The 26074-nt window shown below is 42.7% G+C and overlaps 1 protein-coding gene across 1 annotated transcript in view; it reads left to right on the plus strand.

The window, feature by feature from the left end:
• LECT2 (leukocyte cell derived chemotaxin 2) overlaps window positions 1-22398 on the plus strand; it is a 31932-nt gene extending 9534 nt beyond the window's left edge. The window contains exons 5-8 of the mRNA XM_034778894.1: window positions 17064-17165; window positions 20011-20107; window positions 21318-21466; window positions 22111-22398. Coding sequence (XP_034634785.1) covers window positions 17064-17165; window positions 20011-20107; window positions 21318-21466; window positions 22111-22277 — 515 coding nt within the window. The 3' untranslated portion in view covers window positions 22278-22398. The remainder of the gene's footprint in view (window positions 1-17063; window positions 17166-20010; window positions 20108-21317; window positions 21467-22110) is intronic.
• The last annotated feature ends 3676 nt before the right edge of the window (window positions 22399-26074 follow it).

Genomic DNA, 26074 nt, shown 5'->3' on the forward strand with positions numbered 1-26074 from the left:
CCCTGACTGCCCAAAACTTTCTCCACTCCCCCCAAAAAGCCCCCCCATGAACTCCCGACCCCCCCCCGTTTCTTGACTGCCCCCTCCAGAACCTCCCTGCCCCTTCTCCTGCCCCCTGGCCCCCTTACCCTGCTGCTCAGAACAGGGTGTTGGGCTCTGTGCGAGCCGGACACGTGGCTGCGCTCCCCCGCACAACACACAACCCAGTCCCTGGCCCTGCACAGTGCTGCCGGAGCGGGGCGCGGGGCTGCCGGGGAGGAGGAGCTGCCGGCTCAGAATGCAGGGAGGGAGGGAGGAGCTCCTCTACAGCTGCTCCGAAGTCCAGCCCGTGACTTTCCTGCAGCCCTCCCAGCCGCTCGCTCTGCTCTGCCGGGGAGGGGGGAAATCCCGGACATTTTGAGCGATTTACAAATTCCCCCCGGACGCTATTTTTAGCACAAAAAGGAGGACATGTCCGGGTAAATCCGGACGAATGGTAACCCTACTCACACTCAAGTAGGGAGGGAGGCCACTCTGCCTACTATAGGTTTGCTTAGCCCTGCGTCAGAACCAGGGGATGGACTTGATGATCCCTCGAGGTCCTTTCCAACCCGATATTGCTATGATTCTATAAATGAAAATTTCCTTTTTAAATTTGTGTGTGTTGGTTAAAACCGAAAATCAGAAGCCCTATAATGTAGTGGTCCCTCACATTCCAGTTCGGAGGGAGACCACTCCGCCTCACGACTGTGCCTAACCAATGTAATGTCCTTCTTTGATGGGTTGTTGGCCTAGTGGATAGGAGAGAGGCCGTAGATGTGATACGTCTTGCTTTAGTGAGGCTTTGGACACAATCCCATAAGACATTCTCATACTCAAACTAGGGAAATGTGGTCTAGATGAAATTACTATAAGGATCAAAACTGGTTGAAAGGCTGTACTCAAAGAATACTTAGTGGCTCACTGTCAAACTGAGTATATAGTGGGGACTTGCAAGAGCCAGTCCCGGATCCGGTACAATTCAATATTTCATTAATGACTTGGATAAGGGAGTGTGCTTATAAATTGTGTGGATGACATCAAGCTGGGAGGGGTTCCAAGCATTTTGAAAGGCAGGATTTAGAATTCAAAACAACCTTGACAAATTAGAGAATAGGTCTCAAATCAACAAGATGACGTGCAATCAAGACAAAGAAAGTGCTACACTTACAAAGGAAATATCAAATGCCCATCTACAAAATGGGGAATAAGTATCTAGCTTGTAGTACTGCCAAAAAGGATCTGGGGATTATAGTGAATCACAGATTGAACTCCCACCATTGGAGGTTTTTAAGAACAGGTTGGACAAACACCTGTCAATGATGGTCAAGGTTTGCTTAGCCCCGCGTCAGAACAGGTTGGACAAACACCTGTCAATGATGGTCAAGGTTTGCTTAGCCCTGCATCAGAACCAGAGGATGGACTTGATGATCCCTCGAGGTCCTTTCCAACCCGATATTGCTATGATTCTATAAATTAAAATTTCCCTTTTAAATTTGTGTGTGTTGGTTAAAACCGAAAATCAGAAGCCCTATTTATACTCTGAGGCCTCAAGCCCTAGAGGGAGGGAGCTGATACCAGACACCTCTGTGTTCTTGGGGAACCAGGGTGCAGTATCCAACCTGACTCATGAAAGACACACACACACACACCCCAGCCTCTGCTTAAACCAAAACCCATCAGAGGGGGAAAAAACTTGCAGAGAGCAGTGAAGGGCGTTGGGAGACACACCTAGACCCCCCCCCCCAACAAGGGTGACAAGATTACGACATCTCAATTAGCATACAGAATGGAGAGCAGAGACAACTCCCCTAGCCTTATCTGCATGAAAGATGGGACAGGAAGACATCTCAATTTACATACAGAATGGAGAACAGAGAACCACACTGAATTCTGGGACCAGAAAAAGCAGGGAAGCACTGCATCATGGGAATCTCTTCTCCAGATGCTAATGAACCTATGTCTGCACACACACCCAGCTCAGCAATTATCAGACCAATTCTAGTAATGAATCCTTAATTGATATCCAAATACCTATATATGCAGCCTAGTTGTTGCATTGTGAGCTCCCTGGAAAAAAACACCACCCATAGCCAAGAGTGATCAGCTCCTATTGTCTAGCCTAAAGCAAACCCTTGAATCATCAGCTTACCTATAAACAAATCTAGTGTTCTCCCTTGAACCATTGTATTTTCTCTACAAAAATCCCTACTCACCTTCCAGTCAGTGTTCTGATACTTAGATCCAAACTATGCATCAATTCCACTGGAACTCCATCTTCTCCTGACTGATCGTGCTGGGGGCTGTGCCTGTCTCCAGCACTCAGGACCCTCTGCTACCACCATCACCTGGGAACCCCCACCAGTTCAAGCTTCATGGAGTGGGTGAGATTCCCCCCCTCTTTCTCTCTCTCTGTTTTCCTTTCTACCTTAGGTATTAACCTTTAATAATGTATGTTATGTTGGTTTAGCTCTCCTTGTGTAGTTATCTCTATTATTCAATAAATAACTTGTATGGTTAAGTTGGTTGCTTCTCTCTCTCTTGCTGAACTTTACTCTTCTGTGTTTTTAGCTTCCCCCATTCACTGTACAGCAACGTTTCTTTTACCTAAGCTAAAGATCCCTGCAGTGCCCAAAAGACTGTGGGGTTTGCTCATCAAGTAGGTTACTGCAAGTACAATTGTGTTGGGGGAGTGGGGATAGGGACGTGCTGAATCTGGGACGCATAAGGGTAAAAGCTTGAAAGTGCTGCTTGACCCAGTCCATGGAGCCCAGGGGCATCTCTAAAGATCTAAAGATGATCCTTTACTCTCACAGATCTTGGGAGACAGACCTGTCCTCGCTTACAGACAACCCCCCAACCTAAAGCAAATACTCACCAGCAACCATTCATCACTGAACAAAACCACTGACCCAGGAACCTATCCTTGTAACAAAGCCCGATGCCAACTCTGTCCACATATCTATTCAAGTGACATCATCATAGGACCTAATCACATCAGCCAACACCCCCTTCAAACAAACCCAAAGACTTTCTTAACAGAGACCAATGTTCCCTTCACCCTGTAGCTAGTTTAATCTACTGAATACGAGTATATAGAAACACCTTCTCCACACGTTCTGTACAAACAAAATGGAAATACGAAGCGTGGGCTCCATTGCACAGCTTTTCAGTGCTTTCCCGCCACTTGGTTTGTTTGTATGTTGTCTGTTAAATGGCAAACTCACAGGGATAGGGACCCTGTCGTCTTACCTAACTGTAAAGTACTTAGCCTGCAGCTAATGCAACACAAGTAGTAGGCTAGATGCTTCACCCTTTGCACTGCTCTGGAGGCACAAAGGACACAGAAATCTAGTTTAATCAGCCAGTTAGGAAAACCCCTTGGATAGGAATAGCTGGATAGGAACAGCCAGCTCCATGCCACCCCTTCCTGCCCACCACTCCTCCAAGCATAAAAGAGGTACTGGAGGGTTGAAACAGCCTCTGTTGAGAGAAGAGGGCATAAAAAGTCAGTTTCACACTCCCACCTCCTCAGCTACGCCAAGCAGAGCTCAGTCCCACAAAGTGTGATCCTAATGAACTAAAGAACCCCCAAAGGGAGCAGTTGAAATCAATATTTGCATCAGAATAGGGCCGGGCCTTCTGATTATACTCCCCAGAGAAATGGAGGTTGCAATTAAGTCAAATACTTTGCAGTTCCAGAGTAGATAATGTTTTCACTATTATAGCTTCCTATGACTTGTGACCAAACGTATTGGCTGGTAAACTGAACAACTAACGCACCCTGCTGGTTCCTAATGAAAATTACAATAGAAGTATTTGGTGAGGCAATTATGCAAGGTTTTTGGACACTGCTTATTTAGTCCTCTAATAGTATTACAGTTCATCTCTGCTCACCTCTGTCCTAGCATTATTGGAAGTCTTGCAAGCTGCAAATCCCCAGCTCTGCGGGTCCGCTGCCTTGAGAGTCAGGGCTAGGAAAGTTGGTAAAGGAGAAAAAATATTTACATGTGATCTCATGCAGCTGTCAGGCAGCTTCTCAACTTGCAGCTACAGAGGAATATACTTTTGTTTTCTGACTCTCTCCATGATAAGCTGATATCTGAATAGATCGCCTGTTGGAAAGCCAACATCCATAACCTCCTATGACCTCATATAAAAAGCAACAGAGGGTCCTGTGGCACCTTTGAGACTAACAGAAGTATTGGGAGCATAAGCTTTCGTGGGTAAGAACCTCACTTGCATCTGAAGAAGTGAGGTTCTTACCCACGAAAGCTTATGCTCCCAGTACTTCTGTTAGTCTCAAAGGTGCCACAGGACCCTCTGTTGCTTTTTACAGATTCAGACTAACACGGCTACCCCTCTGATACTATGACCTCATATGTGGCTCTTCTACTTCAGAATGAAATAATGCCTTCAAATCCTTGACTGTCATCAATTAATTTGAATTGAAGGTGTAGGGTAGTCTCTGATCCTTAGCCTCAGTTGCTAGACACTATTTGTATTGCAGTAGCAGCTGGGTTCCCTAGTCATTGAGCAGGACCCCACTGTGCCAGGTGCTCTACAAACATAAGCTAGAGAGAGTCCCTGCTCCAAACAGTTTCTGATCTAATTGAAGCACAGGAATCCTTTTAGAGATCTGTAAGGAAAACTTTTTTTGTAGGATCATTTACTCTTTTGACAAAAAATATCAAAATCTTGTCTTCTGAACAGCGTATTCTACTGAAAAGAAAAAAAACCCCACCATTCTGCTTGCATTAAAGCAAAGACGTGCAGAGCCATTAATTTGTGGGGCGCACACAAGCAACATGTATTAAGTGACACATTAGAACACAGATCACTAATGAAATTCTAGCATCCTCCTCTAAACTCCATTAGTTGCACAGCAAGCATTTTATATAAAACATTTCTGTCCTGTTTAATACTAGAAAATTTGCTTCACTTTTGTATATTCTATTTCTTTTCAAGTTGCTGCAGGACCATGGGGACCGATATGTGCTGGGAATCCTAGGAACAAAATACGGGGCTGTGACATATATGGCTGTGGACATTATGGAGCTCCAAGGTAGGACACAGAGCACTTTTTCTGTGTGTGGAACGGGTATTTTGTTTGTTCATTATTGTTGCTAAAATAAAGAAATGTTCACTAAGAACAAAAACTTCTGAGTTTAGCCATCATTTATAGTTATCAAGGCTTCTGAAGTGTGTCAGAAGGACACCACTGCTAAGCAATTCGCTAAACAAGAACCGTGGCAATGTCCTTCCAATGTGCATTAATCCTTCATGTGATAGAATCACACTGAGAATGGGGACAGTTGTCTCCATGACCCACTCAGTCATTGGCCCTCATTGTTGAGGCTGCCAAGAAGGGTCCTTAAGTACTTTAGTTGACTCAGACCACCAGATCATTTCACATGCAGCTCTCTGAGGCAATTTACTTTGTGACTGTAGACATGGACGGGACAGAACTAGTTACGAAATAACACTGAAATGGTCTCCAGCTCATAGGTCAGATGCTCAGCTGGTGTAAGTCAGCATAGTTTAGGGTGAGAAGAGGCCCGATATTAGGGGTTTGTCTTATATACGCAACTAACCTTCCCCCTAACTGGAAAAAAAAAGTGCCCTATTTTTCACATTTCTATCAAATTTCATTTAATCAATTATTTATTTATTTAATAAAAAGCGGCTTTTTTTCCTCCCATGTCTTCTTGAGAAAATTTCCCTTTTCTTCAAGGCATTTTTCTGGGTTTTCACTGAAAAAATAAAAAGCCTCACATTTTGAACTGTTTTTTATTTTTCATTTCCAACAAAGGAAAACATTTCAGCGTCTAAGGTTGCTGGGGAGAGGAAAGCTGCGTTATTTTCTTTTGTTTGTTTGTTTGAAACCCTGAGATATTCCAAGAACACTTAAAAGGTTTAAAAGTGAAAATTAACAGATGAGAGAGATTTGCAATTACTACAACTGGACTGGAACCTCAAAGAATTCTACTTCCATTGCAGAAATACAAATCTGAAAGACAACTAAGCTAGAATGGTAGCCATACCCCCCTGCTCCCCCGGGTTGCTTTAAATAATCTACATGGTGTAACGAGTGTGAGGCTTTGGGGCTAATGAACATGTAAGTCAGCATTGTCTCATTACTTGCACATTTACACACTTACAGAGAGGATGGTAGAGGCAAGAACCAAGGGGTGGATGTTTTATATGCAGAGATGGCTCAACGGTGTATGCTCCTTTCAGTGGCGTGATTAGGGGACAAGTTAACCCCACCCCGCTGGAACGAATAATGCCATTAATAATGGCATTGTCCTGAGTGGATCAGGTAACTGAGCTACCATAGATAAATCTTTGATAAATTTCAAATATTGGTCATTAAATAAGTTCACTTTCCATTCTTACCCAACTGGAGAGCTACGGGAAAAGCACAACCTAAACATACACAAAACATAACTGTATAGAGTAGGCCAAGGTCCACGTTTCACTAAGAACGGACTGTTCCTGTATTCAAATCCAAGTTCAGTTCGTTCACTCTTAAAAACATAACTGGCCAAATTCTCCATCGACAGGACCAGCAAAATACTCTCACTCTCCAACCACATAGTTAATGGGAGAAAAATGAGGATCTAACGTGAGGAAAATGGGGGTGTGTGGGAGTATTAAAAGAGGGAGCTTGAAATATACTGTAGTTCGGGTCTATAAGAAAAAATGCTTCGCGCATTTCCTCCCCCCTCACCGCAAAAGCCCCGGTAATCCCAATTTCACGAATACTGTTGGCTGCACTGCACTAATGCTGCTAGCACTGCTAGCACCAATGGCAGTACGAGATTGGAAGACAATCGAAAAATTGCCATAGAACAACCAGCCAAAGAGATCAGATGATGATCAAAGTTTGATGTTTCCTTTCTCCCGCCTAAATCTTTTTCTTTTTCCTCTCCTCCCCTCAAGGTTTCTGCATACATATGTTCTACATCAGGCCAGTTAGCTACAGAGGTCGGATCAACGAGGGACAAAAAATTGGAGTAATGCTGCCAATGCAAAGCGTATACCGTGATATAACATCCCATGTTCATGTCCAGAACTGTGACCTCTCAGATCCCACTCGTAATTTATAAACGGAAATGTACATTCAATGGAAATGTATAAAATCCCAAATAAAATCATCTGAGCAAAACAAAAGCAAATTTCTTCTCCTCCTCCACAGACTGTATGTAGTCCACAGGAAAGGAAAAGACATTTTACACATGCAGCAAAATAAAAATGCATATGTCAGCCACAGTAGCTAGCCACGTGTCTCACTATCAGGTTAGCATGCCGGTGCTTATTTGCCAATGACATTGTAATCTCGTGCTCAGCAATAAACTATGCCAAACCAACCTGTCCAACTGCAACCTTTTTTGATATCAATGTTCATTTTAATATTGTATCTTTGTCTAATATGTAAACTGGGATCTCTTCATTACATGCAGGGACTCTTGGTGTGAACTCAAAGAAGAAAAGTGCTCTCTCTTTTTGCATTTCTAAATGAGTACAGGTAATAAGAGAAGCAGGACAACCTCTTTATTCAGTTGAGAGGCAGAGAGAGTAGTAGAGTCTAAGAGGACTGCTTATCCATAATGGGAAGAAAGGGGTAATATTTCTATTATCTTTTCATTGTAACTGAAGTTTATAGAATAGCCAGTAAAATCTCTTACACCCCATACCTTGCAGACCAGCTTTATATCCTGTTTGTTCTAATGCTTCTCCTCTGTGCTTTAACAGGATGCATTTTACTTCATTTACACCTAATTGAATCTGAATATTACACTGGTGGGAAAAAACCTGACAGAATTTTGAGAATGTTCTCTTGTAAGAAGGCAGATCCCATAGCGACTTCCACTATGACCATGTATGCAGGGCTGTTAAGAAGGCACAGGGCTAGTATCTCTCTCTCCAAAGAAGTGAGTGATGAAGGACCAGTAGGTAGGGATGGGGTTCAGGCACCTGTCAAGGTGTTTCTCATATGATGTCACACCTCAACATTCAGCAGTCCCACAATGGCCTGCTTTTAAAGGAACAGCAGAACTATTGCTGATGCCAAAAGTGCACTAACTTGTGTTTCAAGGTTTACCTTTGGTTTCTAACATTTAAAACTCCACATTAACAGTTTAGGGAAATTTTCCTAGGCCCATTTTTATTAATAATAAACTTTACAAGTTGAAATCTTACTTTTGGGCCAGAGATCACCTTGCAAATTATACACAAAGAAAACAAACTAGTTTTGGAGATTTCAGTGTATAAAGGAGCAAGGATGTGAGAAGGGAGAGGTACTTATATGCTTTTCATTAGAAAAAAAACCTTTTCAAAGAACAGCTTCTAAATCCAAAATATTTAAAACATTGTACAAAAGCAAACATATTTAAGAGCCTTTTCTCCAAACCAGCCCCAATACTGTAATGACTGACGATACTTGCGGGGAGGAGGAAAAGATACAAGAGATCTGGAGTTCAGTTCAGATAAGCATCCAATATCTGTAATGCTTGTCCTGATTCTCAGAACTTGTAGGCATCTATCATATCCCTTGCCTTCCGACAACATCCATTATTCATAGATTCATAGATTCTAGGACTGGAAGGGACCTCGAGAGGTCATCAAGTCCAGTCCCCTGCCCTCATGGCAGGACCAAATACTGTCTAGACCAGGGGTTGGCAACGTTCGGCACGCGGCTTGACAGGGTAAGCACCCTAGCGGGCCGGGCCAGTTTATTTACCTGCTGACGCGGCAGGTTCGGCCGATTGCGGCCCCCACTCGCTGCAGTTCGTCGTCCCGGGCCAGTAGAGGAAGGGGAATAAGTTATATTTGTTTAGGGCACCTTTATACTGGTATAACTGCATCCACACTAGAGGTTGTACTGGTGTAACTATTCCAGTAAAAAAAAAAATCATACTCCTAACTGACATAGTTATACTGGTACAAAAATTGTGTGCATTCCAGGTGTTAGAGGCCAGTTTATTTATTGCCTTTAACTTCAAGAACAAGGAGCTGAAATTTGATCCATGTTTACTTTCATTCTCTCTTTCTGAAGATAATATCCATAATCAGTCATAACTTTTGTTGCTATCATACTCCCGGACATTGACTTGTAGAGGATTTCTATTGATTGCTCAGGCCATCCAAATGAAAATATTTAGGCTCTGAGTCTTGCCAGGGCCTTTGTCAATGACCAGGGAGATGCCAGCAGTCATGTATGCCAATCTAGCTGCATTGCCTTCTTACCTGCTGAACTATGGTCAGGCTGTCCACACCTCTTAGCAGGCTTCTGCAGGGTAGCTGCCACTGTATACTATTTGTGCATCATGGGATTGGTGTTGTCCTGTTTTTTTTAATCGCAAATTCTGATGGAGATTTGAGTACGTGGGGTTAACCCTAAAAAACTTCAAAACATTGACCTAGAAACCAGGTATGCAAATTTTGAGGGTATCTCTCACTAGCTTAACTAGCAGTTAGGGTTGTACTGAAAATTGGCCTCAAGCACAGGAGGTGTGCCCCAACATTTTGAAAGGGTTACATACAAGAAGAACTTGATCTTCTCTAGTAAGCCTCTAGGGAAGGAGGTGTGGCGCTCCAGGTTGCACAAATCTTGTTATGAAACATGTATGGGAATGTGCTGATTAAAGCTGTGAGGAGAACTTTTTTCTTTTTTTGGTTTCCTGGCCATTAAATTTTTTATTTGAACTTTTTAATTTTTTTATTTTCAAATAAAATTGAAGTAAATTTCCAAAATCATTTTGACTCACAAATTTAGTTCTGAAAATGTCAAAATGGAACTTGTTTTGGTAAAACAAACAAACAAAAAAACAACTCTGTGAATTCATCATATGTTCCTGAAATGTTTCAGTCAACCCAAGTCTGCATTTTGTGGGGGGCGGGGAGGGGCGGGAGAAGTTGTGTCCACAAAGTTTGTTTTTTCCCAGGTCTAGTGCTCATTTGTAGTTCAGATAAAAGAACAAAATGGGTGAAATGAAGAGGTGAGGGAATGTGTAGAATAAGAACTAATAATATGAAGAAATAAATATCATTATGGAGTCTCTTTCCTGTATAAGGAATAAATTCTACTTTTAGATACATGTGCGGCACCCACTGAAGTAACTGCTCGGCATATCCAAGGCTGGAGTTTGGTCAGTAAGTAACTATGTCATCACGGTACTTGCAACATGGCTTAGTCCTTGGAGATCCTTGTAAAAGGCTGTCAATGGCCTGAAACATATCATCCCATTACCCTGCTGGGAAAGGGTTAAGTGGGTCTGCTGACTCCCACCAAGAGAGAAGAGATGTGGGCGTAGCTCTGTCTAGGGAAAGCAATCCTGAGGGAGAAATCGGAGAAAGACGGTTTGAGCTGATCCTTATTGTTCTCTTTTTTTGAGAAAGGCAGACTCCAGCAAGGATCTGAGTTTGGAATCTATATATAGTGTTTGTGCAGGTTGGGAAAGGCACCTACTGACCACACCAAAGAAGGTCAATACAATTCTGTTGGTGCCTCTGTTATTTGTTCCGTCTTGGTTCAATAAGAATACCAGTTCACAGTTGAACATTTGAGATAAAATAGAAGGTGTGAAGGTTAAGGATAGGATTGTATCCAGGTTAATTTTCCAACCATCCATCCAGTTGCCATTACCTCAGAAGTCTAAGGAACTCAGCCTTCCCCGATAATTTCACTGCAGCCCCAACAACAAACTGAATTCCTTCCCTTTGGTTTGTGTATGTACGTACTGGGGTGGAGGAGGAAAGGAAGGGAGACTGACAATAAATGTGGGAAAGCCAGTAATTAATTAAGCAAGAATATTAATTACGTAAGACTGCCATCACTCCAGGTGTCTTGGCAAAAAGTCCTCTCCTGGCTGTGCACGGCTAATGGGGCAATGCATGTGACCATCATCCACTGCCCTGCTCCCTACTCACAGTTTGTTGTCCAAGAAAGTTGGGCAGGTCCATCTCCAGCCTCTGAGGGAAGAGCTGCGGGGAAAGCTCTGAGGGCTCTACCACCTCTCCCAGCTGGAACCATTGCATTATTGATTGCTAGGGAAGGAGCCTGCAAAGAGTCCCTCAGCGAGCCTGCTGCTGCTGTCCAAGCCACCTCAGTGATGCCTCTGTGTCACCAGCTATCTCGAAACTGCTGCAGCCCAGCTCCATATGCCCACTCAAAGCTGCCTCAGTCAGCTCAGCCCTGGCCACTACCTCGGCTCAGCATGGCCCACTGCCTCAAAGCCACCTCAGCTCACCCCACAGCATTAGCTCTGTGCTGCTTCTTCAGAGATCCATCAACCCTTTCCTCTTGCTCACCCACAGATGGCAGCAGAGAGCTTCCACCCCTCTGGAGCCTCTGTCTAGCTGGAGTTCTAAAGCACCTCTGGGCTGTTCTTTGTCCTAGTCCCACACAGGTGTCGACAGTCAGCCCCCTCCCTCTAGGGCTTCAGGCCTCAGAGTATAAACAGGGCTTCTGATTTTTGGTTTTACTCAACATACAGAGATTTAAAAAGGGAAATTGGAATTTAGCAACGTAGGGCTGGAAGGGACCTTGAGAGATCATCAAGTTGAGCCCCCTGCACTGACACAGGATCACACAAACCTCGACCATCACTGACATGTGTTTGTCCAAATTGTTCTTAAAAACTTGCAATGATGGGAGTTCAGTATAATCCCCTGATCCTTTTCAGCAGTACTACAAGTAGCCACTTATTCCCCCTTTTGTAGTTGGGCATTTGATTTTTCCTTTGTAAGTGTAGCACTTTGCTCGTCTTGACTGCACTTCATCTTGTTAATTTGAGACCTATTCTCTAATTTGTCAAGGTTGTTTTCATTTCTAAATCCTGTCCTCCAAAATGTTTGCAATCCCTCCCAGCTTGATGTCATCCACACATTTTATAAGCACACTCCCTTATCCATGTTATTAATGAAATATTGAATTGTACCAGATCCAGGACTGACTCTGGCAGGTTCCCACTATAAACTCAGTTTGACAGTGAGCCACTGATAACTATTCTTTGAGTACAGCCTTTCAACCAGTTTTGATCCACCTCATAGTAATTTCATGCAGGCCACATTTCCCTAGTTTGAGTATGAGAATGTCCCATGGGACTGTGTCAAAATCCTTACTAAAATCAAGATACATTATATTGACTGTTTCTCCCCCATCCACTAGGTAACCTTTGGAAGAAGGACATGAAGTTGGTTTCGCATGATTTGCTCTTGATAAATCTGTGCTGGCTATTCCTTAAAATCCTATTATCATGTAGGTGCTTACAAATGGATTGTTTAATAATTTGTTCCAGTACCTTTTGTATTAGCAAAGTTACACTGTCTAGTTCCTTGGATCCCCTGTTCCCCTTTTAAAGGGAGTTCTCCTTATTTCAGTCCTCTGGGACCTCACCATCCTCTGTGAGATCTCAAAGATAATTGCTAATGGTTCCAAGATTGCTTCAGTTGGTTCCTTAAGTAGCCTAGGATGGATTTCATCCGACCCTGCTTATCAAAATATTCTTTAACCTGTTCTTTCCCTAGGTTGGCTTGTGTTCCTTGCACCTTGTTGTTAATGTTACTTTGTTGAGTATCTGGTCACAATTAACTTTTTAGTTTAATGAAGACTACAGCACTATAGGTATTGAACCCCTCAGTCTTCTTGATGTCAGTTATTAGCTCTCATTCCTCACTAAGTAGAGGCCTATAGTTTCTTTCATGTTTCTCTTTCTCCTAATGTATTTAAAGAACCTTTCCTTACTGCTTTTATATCCCTTGCTAGCATTGATTCCACTTTTTCTAGGGTTCCTTTTTGATTTTCAGGTCATTAAAGAGCTCCTGATGAAGCCATATTGGCCTCTTCCTATTCCTTCTATCTTTCCTTTCCATCAGGGTACTTTGCAATTATTCCTTTAATATTATCTCCTGGAGAAACTGCCTGCTTTCTTCAAGTCATTTGTCCCTTCAGATTGTCTTCCCATGGGACCCCACTGTCCAGATTTCCGAGTTTGCTAAGGCCTACCTTTTTTATTATTATTATTTTTTAAAGGCGACTGTCCTTATTCTGCTGTTTTCACTCCTTCTCTTCCTTAGGATCGTGACATCTATCATTTCATTATCACTTTCATCCAAACTGCCTTCCACCTTCAGATTCGCAACCAATTCCTCCCTCTTGGTCAAGAATCAAGGCTAAAATGGCTGTCTCCTTGGTTACTTCCTCCACTTTCTAAAACAGAAAGTTATCTTCAATACATTCCAAGAAATTATTGGAAATTTTGTTTTGCTGTATTATTTTTCCAACAGATGCCTCAGTAACTAAAATTCCCCATTACTACCAGGTCTTTTGTTTTCAATATTTTAATTATCTGCTTTAGAAATGCCTCCTCCACCTCCTCTTTCTGATTTGGTGTAGACCCTTACCATAACATCATCCCTAACATCCCCCTTTCATCTTTACCCAAAGACTTTCAACTGGTCTGCCTCTCACCTCCTTCTGGACCTCAAAACAAGTGTACATATTCTTGACGTATAACACAACACCTCCTCCCTTTATTCCCTGCCTGCCTTTCCTAAAAAAAGGCCAATGGGGGGGCGGGCAAGGGATGTGCTGGCCGCGTCTTCCCGCCACCCCTATTGGCCCGGGACAGCAAACCGCAGCCAGTGGGGGCCGCGATTGGCCAAACCTGTCGCGTCAGTAGGTAAATAAACTGGCCTGGCCCAGCCCGCTAGGGTGCTTACCCTGGTGAGCCGCGTGCCAAACGTTGCCGACCCCTGCATTAGTCTATAGATATCTAAGATACTGAGCAGATTCCCCCACTGATTTTCCTCTTGTTGCTCTTATGTCCCTATTGTAATTTTCCATGCCCTCCCCCCAGCCCCCAACACCTAGCCCTCTGTTAAAGTTGCCTTTTTAATGCTTACTTGTGGGCTTTTGTCACCTGCCCCCTTTGAACCTAGTTTAAAGCTCTCCTCACTAGATTGGAGAGTCAGGGCGCAAAGATGCTCTTCCCCTTCTTGGTCAGGTAGACCCCATCTTTTCTCAGCAGTGCTCCTTCCCAGAACAGCATCCAACGGTTGAGGAAGCCAAAATCCTTCTGTCAACACCATCTGCGAAGCCGTGCGTTCATCTCCAGGATGCAAGTTGCCCTGCCTGGGCCTTTATCCTCAACAGAAAGGATGGGCGGGAGTTCCACCTGTGCCTGACTTCTTCACCGTCACTCCCAGAGCCCCGTAGTCACTGATGATCTGATATAGGTCATACCTGACAGCATCATTAGCACTTACATGGATGACAAGCACAGGGCAGTGGTCAGAGGGACAGTTAAGCCTCAGCAACGTTCCCATAACATCTCCGTTGTGGGCTCCAGGAAAGCGACATACCTCCCTGAGACATCATGTCAGGTCGGCAGATTAATGACTGTGTCCCACTCACAAGGAAGTCCCCAATCAACAGAACCTTAAGCTTCCTCCTCTTGGGTGTGGTGGCAGTGAGCCTCCCACAGCCTTGGGGGCAGATGACACTTCCTTCAGACTTCAGCCATTGGGATCTGCTCCTCACCTCCTGTTGCCGGTGTAGCATACTGTGATGGATGGGGACCTGGGTGAGGGGTGGAGCACTGTCTACTGCCTGAAGTGAACAAGAGCCACCTCTTCCCCGTAGAGCAACAAGTTCTCCTTCCTCCTTTGATGCCGCTGTAGCCATTGATAGTTGGCTAGCATCCTGCGCCCCAGATATTTCCAGGTGTGTCCTGTGAATGGAGTCCTCATGCTCCCAAACTCTGCAGATGAGCCAACTCCTACTAAAGCTTTCTTGCCTACTTCCTGAGGGATTCCACCAACATACACCTCTCATACCAGGTGGTCTCCAGGATGGCTTTTGTCAGCAGGGACAAGCAGGCTGCAAACACCAGAAAAGATGACTTGATCTATGAGCCTGTCTCCATAAAGCAATGTAACGTGGATTATGGGGTGTGATTTCTAAAGCACATTAACATGTTGTACATTAATTGGTCCATGTAGACCCTGCTGGTGCACACTAAAGGTTCCCTTCTGTGCTTTAACTTAGTACTCTTTGAAACAGTACTAAATTAAGATGCATTAGGGAACATTACAAAGGGACTACTCACTACAGAATGCAATGTACACACACACACACACACACACACACACACACTATTCAGTTCTGAAAAACCCTGATATTGGGGCAGCTACTGAAAACTCAAAACCAGCTCAATATAAATCCCCCAAAATGAAATTAATAAATGCCTCAAAACTATGAAGGGTTGTTTCTGGAGGTTGCAATGAGGTCAATAGTTCTCAGCTTTACAACAGGTAATAGTTGAGGACACCCCTAATTGCTGTCAAACAAATCTCTTCATGACAAACTGTAGTGCAAAATATCAAATGAAATTCTACTTTGGAAAGTAGCTAAGTAAATATGCAACCTTCTTACTTCACAATTCTGCTCCCTTGGCTTCTTCAGAACTGCTTCTTTCAGTGATTATTTCCCACCAGGGCTTTTTACTCCTGTTAGCCCTGGGCTGACAGCTACCTATAAGAGACTGAACTGAATTCTAGCCTACTTGTGTACCAACAGAACTGTTTACTAAGTTTCATTCACTCATACTTATAAAAAGCTACTAACACAACTGAATAAGGACAGGACAAGTATTACTGAGGCATAATCTGGTGACCATGAGTTGTATCTTTCCAACTCAGGGCAGAATCTGGCCTACAGATTTTTAACTGGTGATGATATACAAGACTGCAGTTTAAATTTCATGTTTGCAAATTTCACCTGTGATCTGGGGTTAAGAAACAGCTTTCACAGTTGAACAAATTTAGTATTTGAGCCCCACCTACTTTTGTTTTGAAGTGACTTTGATCGTGTGTTTTTAGATTCAGGACATACAGAGTTTGTTACTGTTAGAGTCAGACACTTACCCATGGTCAAAGAACAGTCACAATATTAAGGTGGCCACCTTAACATTCAGCTACAAGACACGTGTGTTTAACATTTTCATTCAGCTGCACAGTTTTTCAGTGCTCCCTTTCCCACCACTAATTATGTTGTCTGTTAAACTACAATCTCTCAGGGTCAGGGACCTTGTCCTGTTACCTACATTTACAGCATCTAGTAAAGAGATAATGCAATTAATAAGGCTGGTCTAGATCCTTGGCCTTTTATACAGTCCTGGAAGCACAAAGGATATAGAAACCTGTTTTAAAGAGCCGGGTAGGACATACTCTTGCATAGAGACAGAGACAACACTGCAAATGAATACAGATCATGTCTTTCTCAATCTCATAATTACACAAACTTCAAGGATAAACTATTTTATTGTCCTAATAATAAGAACGTAAATGAAAAAAAAACAAAACCTCAAATTCTTTGGTTCTATCAGAGAAGCTAACAATAATGTGACAGATTGTGAAAAAAAATTCTTGAGGGCTACTCTTCAAAACCAACAGCTAATAACTGCTGCCATGGAATAAGGTAGAACAATAGCTTGAGCCCTCTGAAAGCCTCAGAATATCTATGGAATTTTTAAGTGCAAGTTTATACTAATCCACCCAGCATTTAACTTTGCCTGTTACATTCTCTGTGATCCCATTGGAAGGGTTATAATGAGCACATCAAGGGAAGGAAATAGTGGGTATAGGAGCTGCAAAGTAAGAGACACATATTGGTTATGCATAAAAGACCCAACGTTGGTTCATCTGCTCTACTTTGGATCCACAGGGCCTAGGCAATGTATTCTTGGTACCCTTCCCTTTTCTGCAGTTCTCTTTGTCTCATCAAATGTTGCAGGGAAGACATGTCACAACTGTGGCTGCCCAAAAGCTATGCAACTTCTCAGGCTGTTGTTCCATTTCCGTCAGTTTTTATGTGGCAAGGGGCTAATTATTACATTTCACAACTGGACATATCAGTGGTTATGTTTTTTCTTAACATCCAGGTTGCCTAATCTGGGAATACTGCCCTCCATAGTTCTAAACTCCGATTTGCCAGGCACACAGACTAAGCCATTCCAGAACACATAAATAACACACAGACACTGTACATCGTAACTTCAACTCGAGCAAAGAACTCTGGCGAAACGGCTGTAACATGTTCCCACTCAAAGTGATTGTTTTTGTTGCCTTGGTTTCCATTGGTAAGTTAAGATGACTATTTCATGTATTTTCGTGAGGGTTTAACAGACTTTTTAGCAGAAGCTTGAATATCAGCTAAATATTCTTGCATCAAAATCCATCCTGATTTATTTAGTTTTTGACGAGTTAATGTAACATATCATATTTTAATGAACTATCTATTAATAATATAAAAAAGCACCCACGTGCATCTATTTTATCAACAATTTGGTGTGATTACTATAACTCACTGTGATTAAAAGAAATGCCATGAAAATTGCAAAGTTCAGGTGGTTTTAAATTACTCTTAATAGGTCTGAAAATGAGAATACGTACAAACAACCAAATTACTAACTTTGCTTGGTTTCTAGGTGCCTTTGTTATGCAATTGCTACTGTACAGCAACAAATCACATTGATCATTTAATCTTCAAGGTTTGGAGATATATGACCTAATTCTGACCTCCCTTACACCAGTGTAGTTTCACGTATAACAACCAGAATGAGATCAGAATCAGACTCAGAGTCTCTGGCCTTGTCTGCAGTAGGCTTTTTCTTAAGACTTCATAGAGTTGATTCTATTGTGGCAGTTGCATTAGTGGTATAGAATCATAGAATATCAGGGTTGGAAGGGACCTCAGGAGGTTGTCCAGTCCAACCCCCTGCTCAAAGCAGGACCAGTCCACAACTAAATCTTCCCAGCCAGAGCTTTGTCAAGCCTGACCTTAAAAACCTCTAAGGAAGGAGATTCCACCACCTCCCTAGGTAACCCATTCCAGTGCTTCACCACCCTCCTAGTGAGAAAGTTTTTCCTAATATCCAACTTAGGCCTCCCACACTGCAACTTGAGACCATTACTCCTTGTTCTGTAGACTCAGTGGTGGGAAATGAGAGCTTAAACCAGACAACTGTTGCTATAGCCTTTGTACCATCCTGTCATCTGGATCCAACCTGGGTGAATTAGATAATAGAATGGAAAAAGCCCAGTGACTGGTCTACACTATCTGGTCTGCGGTTCCTACCACTAGTGGAAATAACCATGGGAAATATAAAGAGAAATCTAGCACAGATGAAACCTCTTCTTTTGAAAACTGGGGCTGGGAGAAACCAGAGCCAAAAAAGGTTTGGCGAAGCAGTCAAAGGTTTGTTCTAAGGACTGTATTTCCAATGTAAGAAAATTCTTATTCTAGCTAGGAAAAAAAACAAACAAAAAACAACACATTTCAAGTTCTATAATATTTTGATATCCAGATGCTATGAAAGTCTAAAAACTCCTCTGTTTATATTGCATGTAGATGTATATGCTAAATTCAGCCTGCAGCATGTTGAGTAGCCCTTCCTTCCCCAAAATTAACATAATACACATGGAAAAGAAACCTTTGCTGGAGTTCAACATAATACCGGGACTCACTTTTACAAGTTTAGCATGTATTGATTCCAGTCTGTCAACCAGGCATCCTACCTCCCACTGAAGTTGAACTTCTGAGGCTACTGTTACTGTTCAGAGCTGCACCAGTTCTCTGAATGCCCAGCTTTGGAACATGGTGCTGGCTGTGGCTGACACCAGCTAGCACTTACAGGAGCATGAGACTATGTCTCCTGTAAAGATAATCCTATTGAAGAAACCAACCAGGGAAAGGGAGAGCAAAGTACTCTGAGGAATGCATCTGTTACTCTCCATAATCTTCTGAGATCTGGGTTTTCCATCTCTAAATAGACAGCCTGTGTAATAGCAAGGCCTGTGTAATAGCAATGGAAACACCACTACTGATATAAGTATCTACCAATGAATATAGAGCTTTTCTACATAAAGAGATTTGGTAGGAACAGAGGGTTCTGCTCCTATATGTCTGTCAAATTCACACCACTCTTTGATAATTTTACCTCTGTCAACACACATAAACAAGTGAAGGAGACAATAGGTTCACTTTTCCTCAATAAACTCAAGTAACTTGGTTTTCTTTTTGGCCTGGCACAGAACCTGATCTAGAGTCCATTGAAGTCCATGAATGGGCTCCAGGGGAGTTTAGATGAAGGCTGTATAGGAGCAGGGACTTGCAGCTGCTCACTTCTCACCTAGCATTAATGGAACTCTTGCAAGCTGCAAATCCCCAGCTCCACGGGTCAACTGTGTTGAGAGTCAGGGCTAGGACAGCAGGAAAAGCAGAAAAGTTATTCACGTGAACTCTCATGCTGCACTTGGCAGATTCTCAACTTGCAGCTACAGAGGACTATTCTTTTGTTTTCTGAATCCGTCAGTGATCTAAGCTGACATCTGAATAGATTGGCATAATAGAAAGCCAACATCCATGGCATCCTACAACCCCATATGCATACACTCTTCTACTTCAGAGTGAAATAATGCCCTCAAATTCTTGACGGTCATCAATAAATTTGCACTGAAGGTGGAGGGTAGTGTCTGATCCTTAGCCTCACTTACAGTACACTATTTGTATTGCAGTAGCACCTAGGTGCCCTAGTTATGGGCCAGGAACCCCACTGTGCCAGGTGCTGTACAAACACCATAAACCCTTTTAGAGTTCTGTCAGGAAAACTTGTTGGTAGGATCAGTTATTCCTATCACCAAAAAAAAAATATCATTTTCTTCTGAACAGTGTATTCGACTTAAAAGAAAAAAACAACCATTTTGCTTACATTAAAGCAAAGAAATGCATAGCCATTAGTTTGTGAGTCACACAAGCCATGTGTATTGGAAAGTGACACATTAGAACACAGATTTCTAATGAAATTCTAGCATCCACCTTTATTAACTCCGTTAGTTGCACAGCAAACATTTTATATAAACATTTCTGTCCTGTTTAAGGCTAGAAAATTTGCTTCACTTTTGTATATTCCATTTCTTTTCAAGTTGCTGCAGGACCATGGGGACAGATATGTGCTGGGAATCCTAGGAACAAAGTAAGGGGCTGTGACAAATTTGGCTGTGGACATTATGGAGCTCCAAGGTAGTATATTAAGAGCACTTTTTCTGTGTGTGGAACGGGTGTTTTGTTTGTTCATTATTGTTGCTAAAATAATGAAATGTCCACTAAGAACAAAAACTTCTGAATTTAGACATCATTTATAGCAGTCAGAAGGACACCGCTGCTCGGCAATTCGCTGAACATGAACCATGGCAATGTCCTTCCAATGTGCATTAATCTCTCATATGATAGAATTACACTGAGAATGGGGGGAAGGTGGGGTACTGAGAATGGGAGAGCTCTGATTAAGAACGGAGAGAGATTTGCAATTATTACAACTGGACTGGGAACCTCAAACTCTTCTATCGCCATTGCAGAAAATACACAACTAAGCTAACAATGGTAGCCGTAGCCCCTGTGTTGCTTTAAAAATCTACATCAGAGGTTCTCAAACTGTGGTCCGTGGACCACCAGTGGTCCGCGAGCTGCATTCAGATGGTCCATGGATAGTTCCGGCTAAGGTGCACCCCTGGGTTCCCGCTAAGGTGCGCCGCACACAAGAGAATGAAGGGCCACCCTCCTAATTAGTGGCACCGCGCAGGCGTAGTTCCACTAATTAGGTGCCTGGACCCTGGAGAAGACGCATATATAAAGGTGAGGTGATGGCCTTGCGGGGGGACTAAGGGGTAGGTGGGAGGGAGCAATGTTGGTGGGGGGAATTTGGGACGTGCTGGACTGTGGTGGCCAGAGAAAGAGGCGACTTTCTCCAGCTCCAGGGCTGTGGCTGCCAGGGAGAGATGACCCTGCTTCCCAGCCCCAGCTCTGTGGCTGCTGCAGTGGGGGAGAGAGGACGAGACACCCCCCCTCCTCCCTCCCAGCCCCAGCTCAGGGGCTGCCGCGGCAGGGGAGAGAGGGCACATCCATTGCATTAGAAAGGTAAGATTACTGATATTAAAATATGAGTTGTGTGCTTTTATTTGTAGAACAAAAAAAACGTTAATTATTATAAAGGGTTTTTTTAAAATATAGCGCTTTTATCCAAAGCGCTTTACAATAGTTAGCTCACGGTACAAACAACATTTGGAAAGATCATTAAGGGGTCCGCAGAGACCCTCAGCAATTTTCACGTGGTCCGCGGGAAAAAGAAAGTTAAGAACCGCTGATCTACATGGTGTATCTAGTATCAGGCTTTAAGGCTAATGAATATGTAAATCAGCATTGTCTCATTACTTGCACATTTACACATTTCCAGACTTGGAGGAAGAAAGCACCGGGGAGTGGACGTAATATGCAGAGATGGATCAACAGTGTATGCACCGTTTAGTGGCACAATTGGGGGACGAGTTAACCCCTATAGGAAGAATAATGCCATTAATAATGGCCTCCTCCTCCGTGGATCAGGTAACTGAAGCTATCACATATAAATCTTTGATCAACTTTAAATATTAATCATTAAATACATTCACCTTCCATTCTTAACCAACTGGAGAGCTATGGAAGAAGCACAACGTAAACAAATTTAAGCAAAACAACTGTATTGAGTAGCCAAGGCTTGTGTTTCTCTTAGAAGAGTCTGCTCCTGTATTTAAATCCAAGTACAATTCATTCACTCTTAAAAACATAATGGGCCAAGTTCTCCATCAACAGGACCAGCAAACTACTCCTTTTCCCCCTATAGCTCTGCACCCACTTAGAAAATGGGAGAACAACAAGGATCTAAAGTGAGGAAAACAAAGAGGAAAAAGGGCGCAGGGGAAGGAGGAGCATGAAAACACAAAGCTTGAAATATACTGTAGTTTGGGTCCATAAGAAAAAAATTCTTCACCTTTTTCCTCCCTCCACAAATTGCCCCGATAATCCCAATTTCATAAATGCTGTTGGCTGGACTGCACTAGTGCTGCCGGCACTGCTAGCACCAATGGCAGTATGAGATTGGAAGACAATCTTCAAATTTCCATAGTTCAACCAGCCAAGGAGATCAGATGATGATCAACTTTGATGTTTCTTTTCTCCCCTCTAATATTTTTTTCTCCTCTACCCTCAAGGTTTCTGCATACATATGTTCTACATCAGGCCAGTTCGATACCGTGGTTGGATCAAGAAGGGACAAAAAATTGGAGTAATGCTGCCAATGCAAAGAGTATATCGTGGTATGACATCCCATGTTCACGTCCAGAACTGTAACCGCTCAAATCCCACTCGCAATTTATAAACGGAAATGTACATTCAATGGAAATGTACAAAATCGCAAATAAAATCATGTGAGCAAAACAAAAGCAAATTTCTTCTCCTCCTCCACAGACTGTATGTAGTCCATGGGAAAGGAAAAGACATTTTACACATGCAGCAAAATAAAAATGCATATGTCAGCCACAGTAGCTAGCCACATGTCTCACAAGCAGTTTAGCATGCTGGTGCTTATTTGCCAATGACATTGTAATCTTGTGCTCAGCAATAAACTATGCCAAACCAACCTGTCCATCCGCAACCTTTTTTATATCGATATTTGTTTTAATATTGTATCTTTGTCGAATACGTAAACTAGGATCTCTTCATTACATGCAGGGAGTCTTGATGTGAACTCTTTAAGAAGAAAAGTGCTCTCTCTTTTTGCATTGCTAAATGAGTCCAAGTAATAAGAGAAGCAGGACAACCTCTTTATTCAGTTCAAAGGCAGAGAGAGTAGTAGAGTCTAAGAGAATTGCTTATGGGAAGAGAGGGGTAATATTTCTATTATCTTTTCATTGTAACTGAAGTTTATGGAATAGCCCATAAAAATCTCTAACACTCCATCTGTGGCAGAGAGAATTCATAACCTGTGTGTTCTAGCATATCTCCCCAGTGCTTTAAAAGGATGCATTTTACTTCATCTGCGCCTAATTGGATCTGAACGTTACACTGGGGGGGGGGGGAACTTACAGACGTTTGAGAACGTTGTCTCACAAGAAAGCAGATCCTATAATGGCCCACACCATGCCCAAGTATGCAGTGGTTGTAAGCAGGCACAGGGCTGGTATCTCTCCCTCCAAAGAAGCGAGTACTGAAGGACAGGTTGATAGTGGGGAGCAGGGAGCTGCCAAGGTATTTCTCAGACTATGTCAAACCTCAACATTCATCAGTCCAACAATGGCCTGCTTTTAAAGGAACAGCCGAACTATTGGTAGTACTATTGGTACTATTGGTAGTGCCAGAAGTGCACTAACTTGTGTTTCAAGGTTTACCTTTGCTTTCTCACATTTAAAACTCCAAATTTAGTGAAATTTTACTAGCCCCATTTGTATTAAACTTTACAGGTTCAAAATGTTTCTTTTGGGCCAGAGATCACCTGGCAAATTATACACGAAGAAAACAAAGTAGTTTTGGAGATTTCAGTGTGTAACGGAGCATGGGTGTGAGAAGGGGTATTTATATTTTTAATTAGAAAACACCTTTTTCAAAGAACACCTACTAAAACCAAAATATTTAAAACATTGAACAAAAGCAAGCATGAAAATATTTAAGAGCCTATACAGAAGTTAAATCTTTGACGTTGATGAGCTATGCTAATCTATACCAGCTGAGTGTCTAGCCTATGACTAACAAAACTGTGCCCGTCAGTGTGCACCCTTTATATGCTCCTCTTCTACTTTTTATTCATGATGTGCAAATGTCTTTCCTTTCCTTACACCATCTCACTACCCAAATGCCCTCTTTGGTGGTCTCTAAAATAAAACCGAGCAGACCATATTTTGCACTTCATTGCCAGTGAAGCCAAGCTAGACCATTTAGTGGAACTACATTATCATCCTGCCAGTTTTGTTTCATGCAGGCAGGATTTTTTAATAGCCTTTCTTTAAAAAAAAAAAAAAATGTTGTGGCTTCAAGTATATGTAATTGTCCCTCAGCTGCTAATTACAATTGGTCTCTGACAAGAAAACAGAGAAAGAGCGAACACTGGAAATCAATACAGCACATTTCTTTCTTAATCCCATAACTACACAAAGCACAAGAACAATCTATTTGATTGCCCTAGTTCCTAGTAACAAGAATGTAAATGGGGAAAAAAAATGAATTAGACTTTGACAGAAGTTAAAAGTAAAGTCACAGACTCGGTGAAATAAAATTTATTTACAGCTACTTTTTGAAAACCATTAGCTAATAACTGCTGCCAGGAACCACGATAGAAAATCGCTTCAGCCTGCTCTTCAAACTATCACAAATGGCGATCCCAATACTTCAAGCAGTACACTGGGAAAAGAGAAAGCTAATTAATTACCTGATATCACCATGCAACTACTATGAGCTGCTCCACACAATTCACATGCCAGTGCATCACTGGAAAGGATGAACGGCTGACGGGCTGGGATTATGGCATTTTCCCTCTGAAAGCGGCAGAATATCTAGGGACTTCTTAAGTGCTAGTTTATACTAATCCACCCAGCATTTAACTTTGCCTGTTATATTCTCTGTGATCCCATTGGTAGGGTCATAAAGAGCACACACATCAAGGGAAGGCAATAGTGGGTATAGGAGCAGCAAAGTAGGAGACACATTCTGGCTGTGCATAAAAGACCCAGAATATTTTATTGAGTTAGGCTCATCTGCTCTACTTCTTGTGGATCCACTGGGTCTAGGGCATGTGTTCTTGGTACCTTTCCCTTTTCTGCACCTCTCTTGGTCTCATCCAATGTAGTTGGGAGGACATGTCATAACTCTAGCTGCTCAAGAGTTGTGCAAGTTTTCAGGCTGTTGTTCCTTGTGGCAAGGGGCTAGTTATTACATTTGCCTTTCACAACTGGACATATCAACAGTTATATTTTTTCTTAACATCACAGTTGCCTAATCTGGGAATACTGCCCTCCATAGTTCTAAACTCCGATTTGCCAGGCACACAGACTAAGCTATTCTAGAACACATAAATAACACACAGACACTGTACATTATAACTTCGACTTGAGCAGAGAACTCTGGTGCGACAGCTGCAACATGTTCCCACTCAAACTGATTGTTTTTGCTGCCTTGGTTTCCATTGGTAAGTTAAGATTACTATTTCATGCCTTGTCTTGAGAGGCTTTTTTCAAACAGACTTTTTAGCAAAAGATTCAATATCAACTACATATTCTTGCATCAAAATCCATCCTGATGGAATGTGATCGTTCCCCTTTATTCAACATTGGTGAGGCCTCATCTGGAGTACTGTGTCCAGTTTTGGGCCCCACACTACAAGAAGGATGTGTAAAAATTGGAAAGAGTCCAACGGAGGGCAACAAAAATGATTAGGGGTCTGGAGCACATGACTTACGAGGAGAGGCTGAGGGAACTGGGATTGTTTAGTCTCCAGAAGAGAAGAATGAGGGGGGATTTGATAGCAGCCTTCAACTACCTGAAGGGGGGTTCCAAAGAGGATGGAGCTCGGCTGTTCTCAGTGGTGGCAGATGACAGAACAAGGAGCAATGGTCTCAAGTTGCAGTGGGGGAGGTCCAGGTTGGATATTAGGAAAAACTATTTCACTAGGAGGGTGGTGAAACACTGGAATGTGTTACCTAGGGAGGTGGTGGAGTCTCCTTCCTTGGAGGTTTTTAAGGCCCGGCTTGACAAAGCCCTGGCTGGGATGATTTAGCTGGGAATTGGTCCTGCTTTGAGCAGGGGGTTGGACTAGATGACCTCTTGAGGTCCCTTCCAACTCTGATATTCTATGATTCTATGATTCTATGATGTCTTCAGAAGGCTCATAATGTACTGAGCATGGTTTATAGTGATATTCTAGTAATTGTTACAGTAAGGTTATAATTTCATGTATATAGTTATGAGGCTGAAAATGTATCCTCATGGCTTAAAGCAAGCCCATGCAAAAACTCTCCAAGAACAGAGGCAGTTCACACCTTGTCAGGCATGGAGGGGACAAACCCAGCCCAGCCTCACAGGAACAATGGACACTGGCTTAGGCAGCAACAAAAGAATCTGTTAGACCCTGGATGGAGTCACCCCCTACCTTTGGGCAGTTTGGGACTGCGATGAGGTAATGCTCAC

Source organism: Trachemys scripta, chromosome 8 (genome assembly GCF_013100865.1).
Source record: "Trachemys scripta elegans isolate TJP31775 chromosome 8, CAS_Tse_1.0, whole genome shotgun sequence".
Classification (NCBI taxonomy): Eukaryota; Metazoa; Chordata; order Testudines; family Emydidae; genus Trachemys; species Trachemys scripta.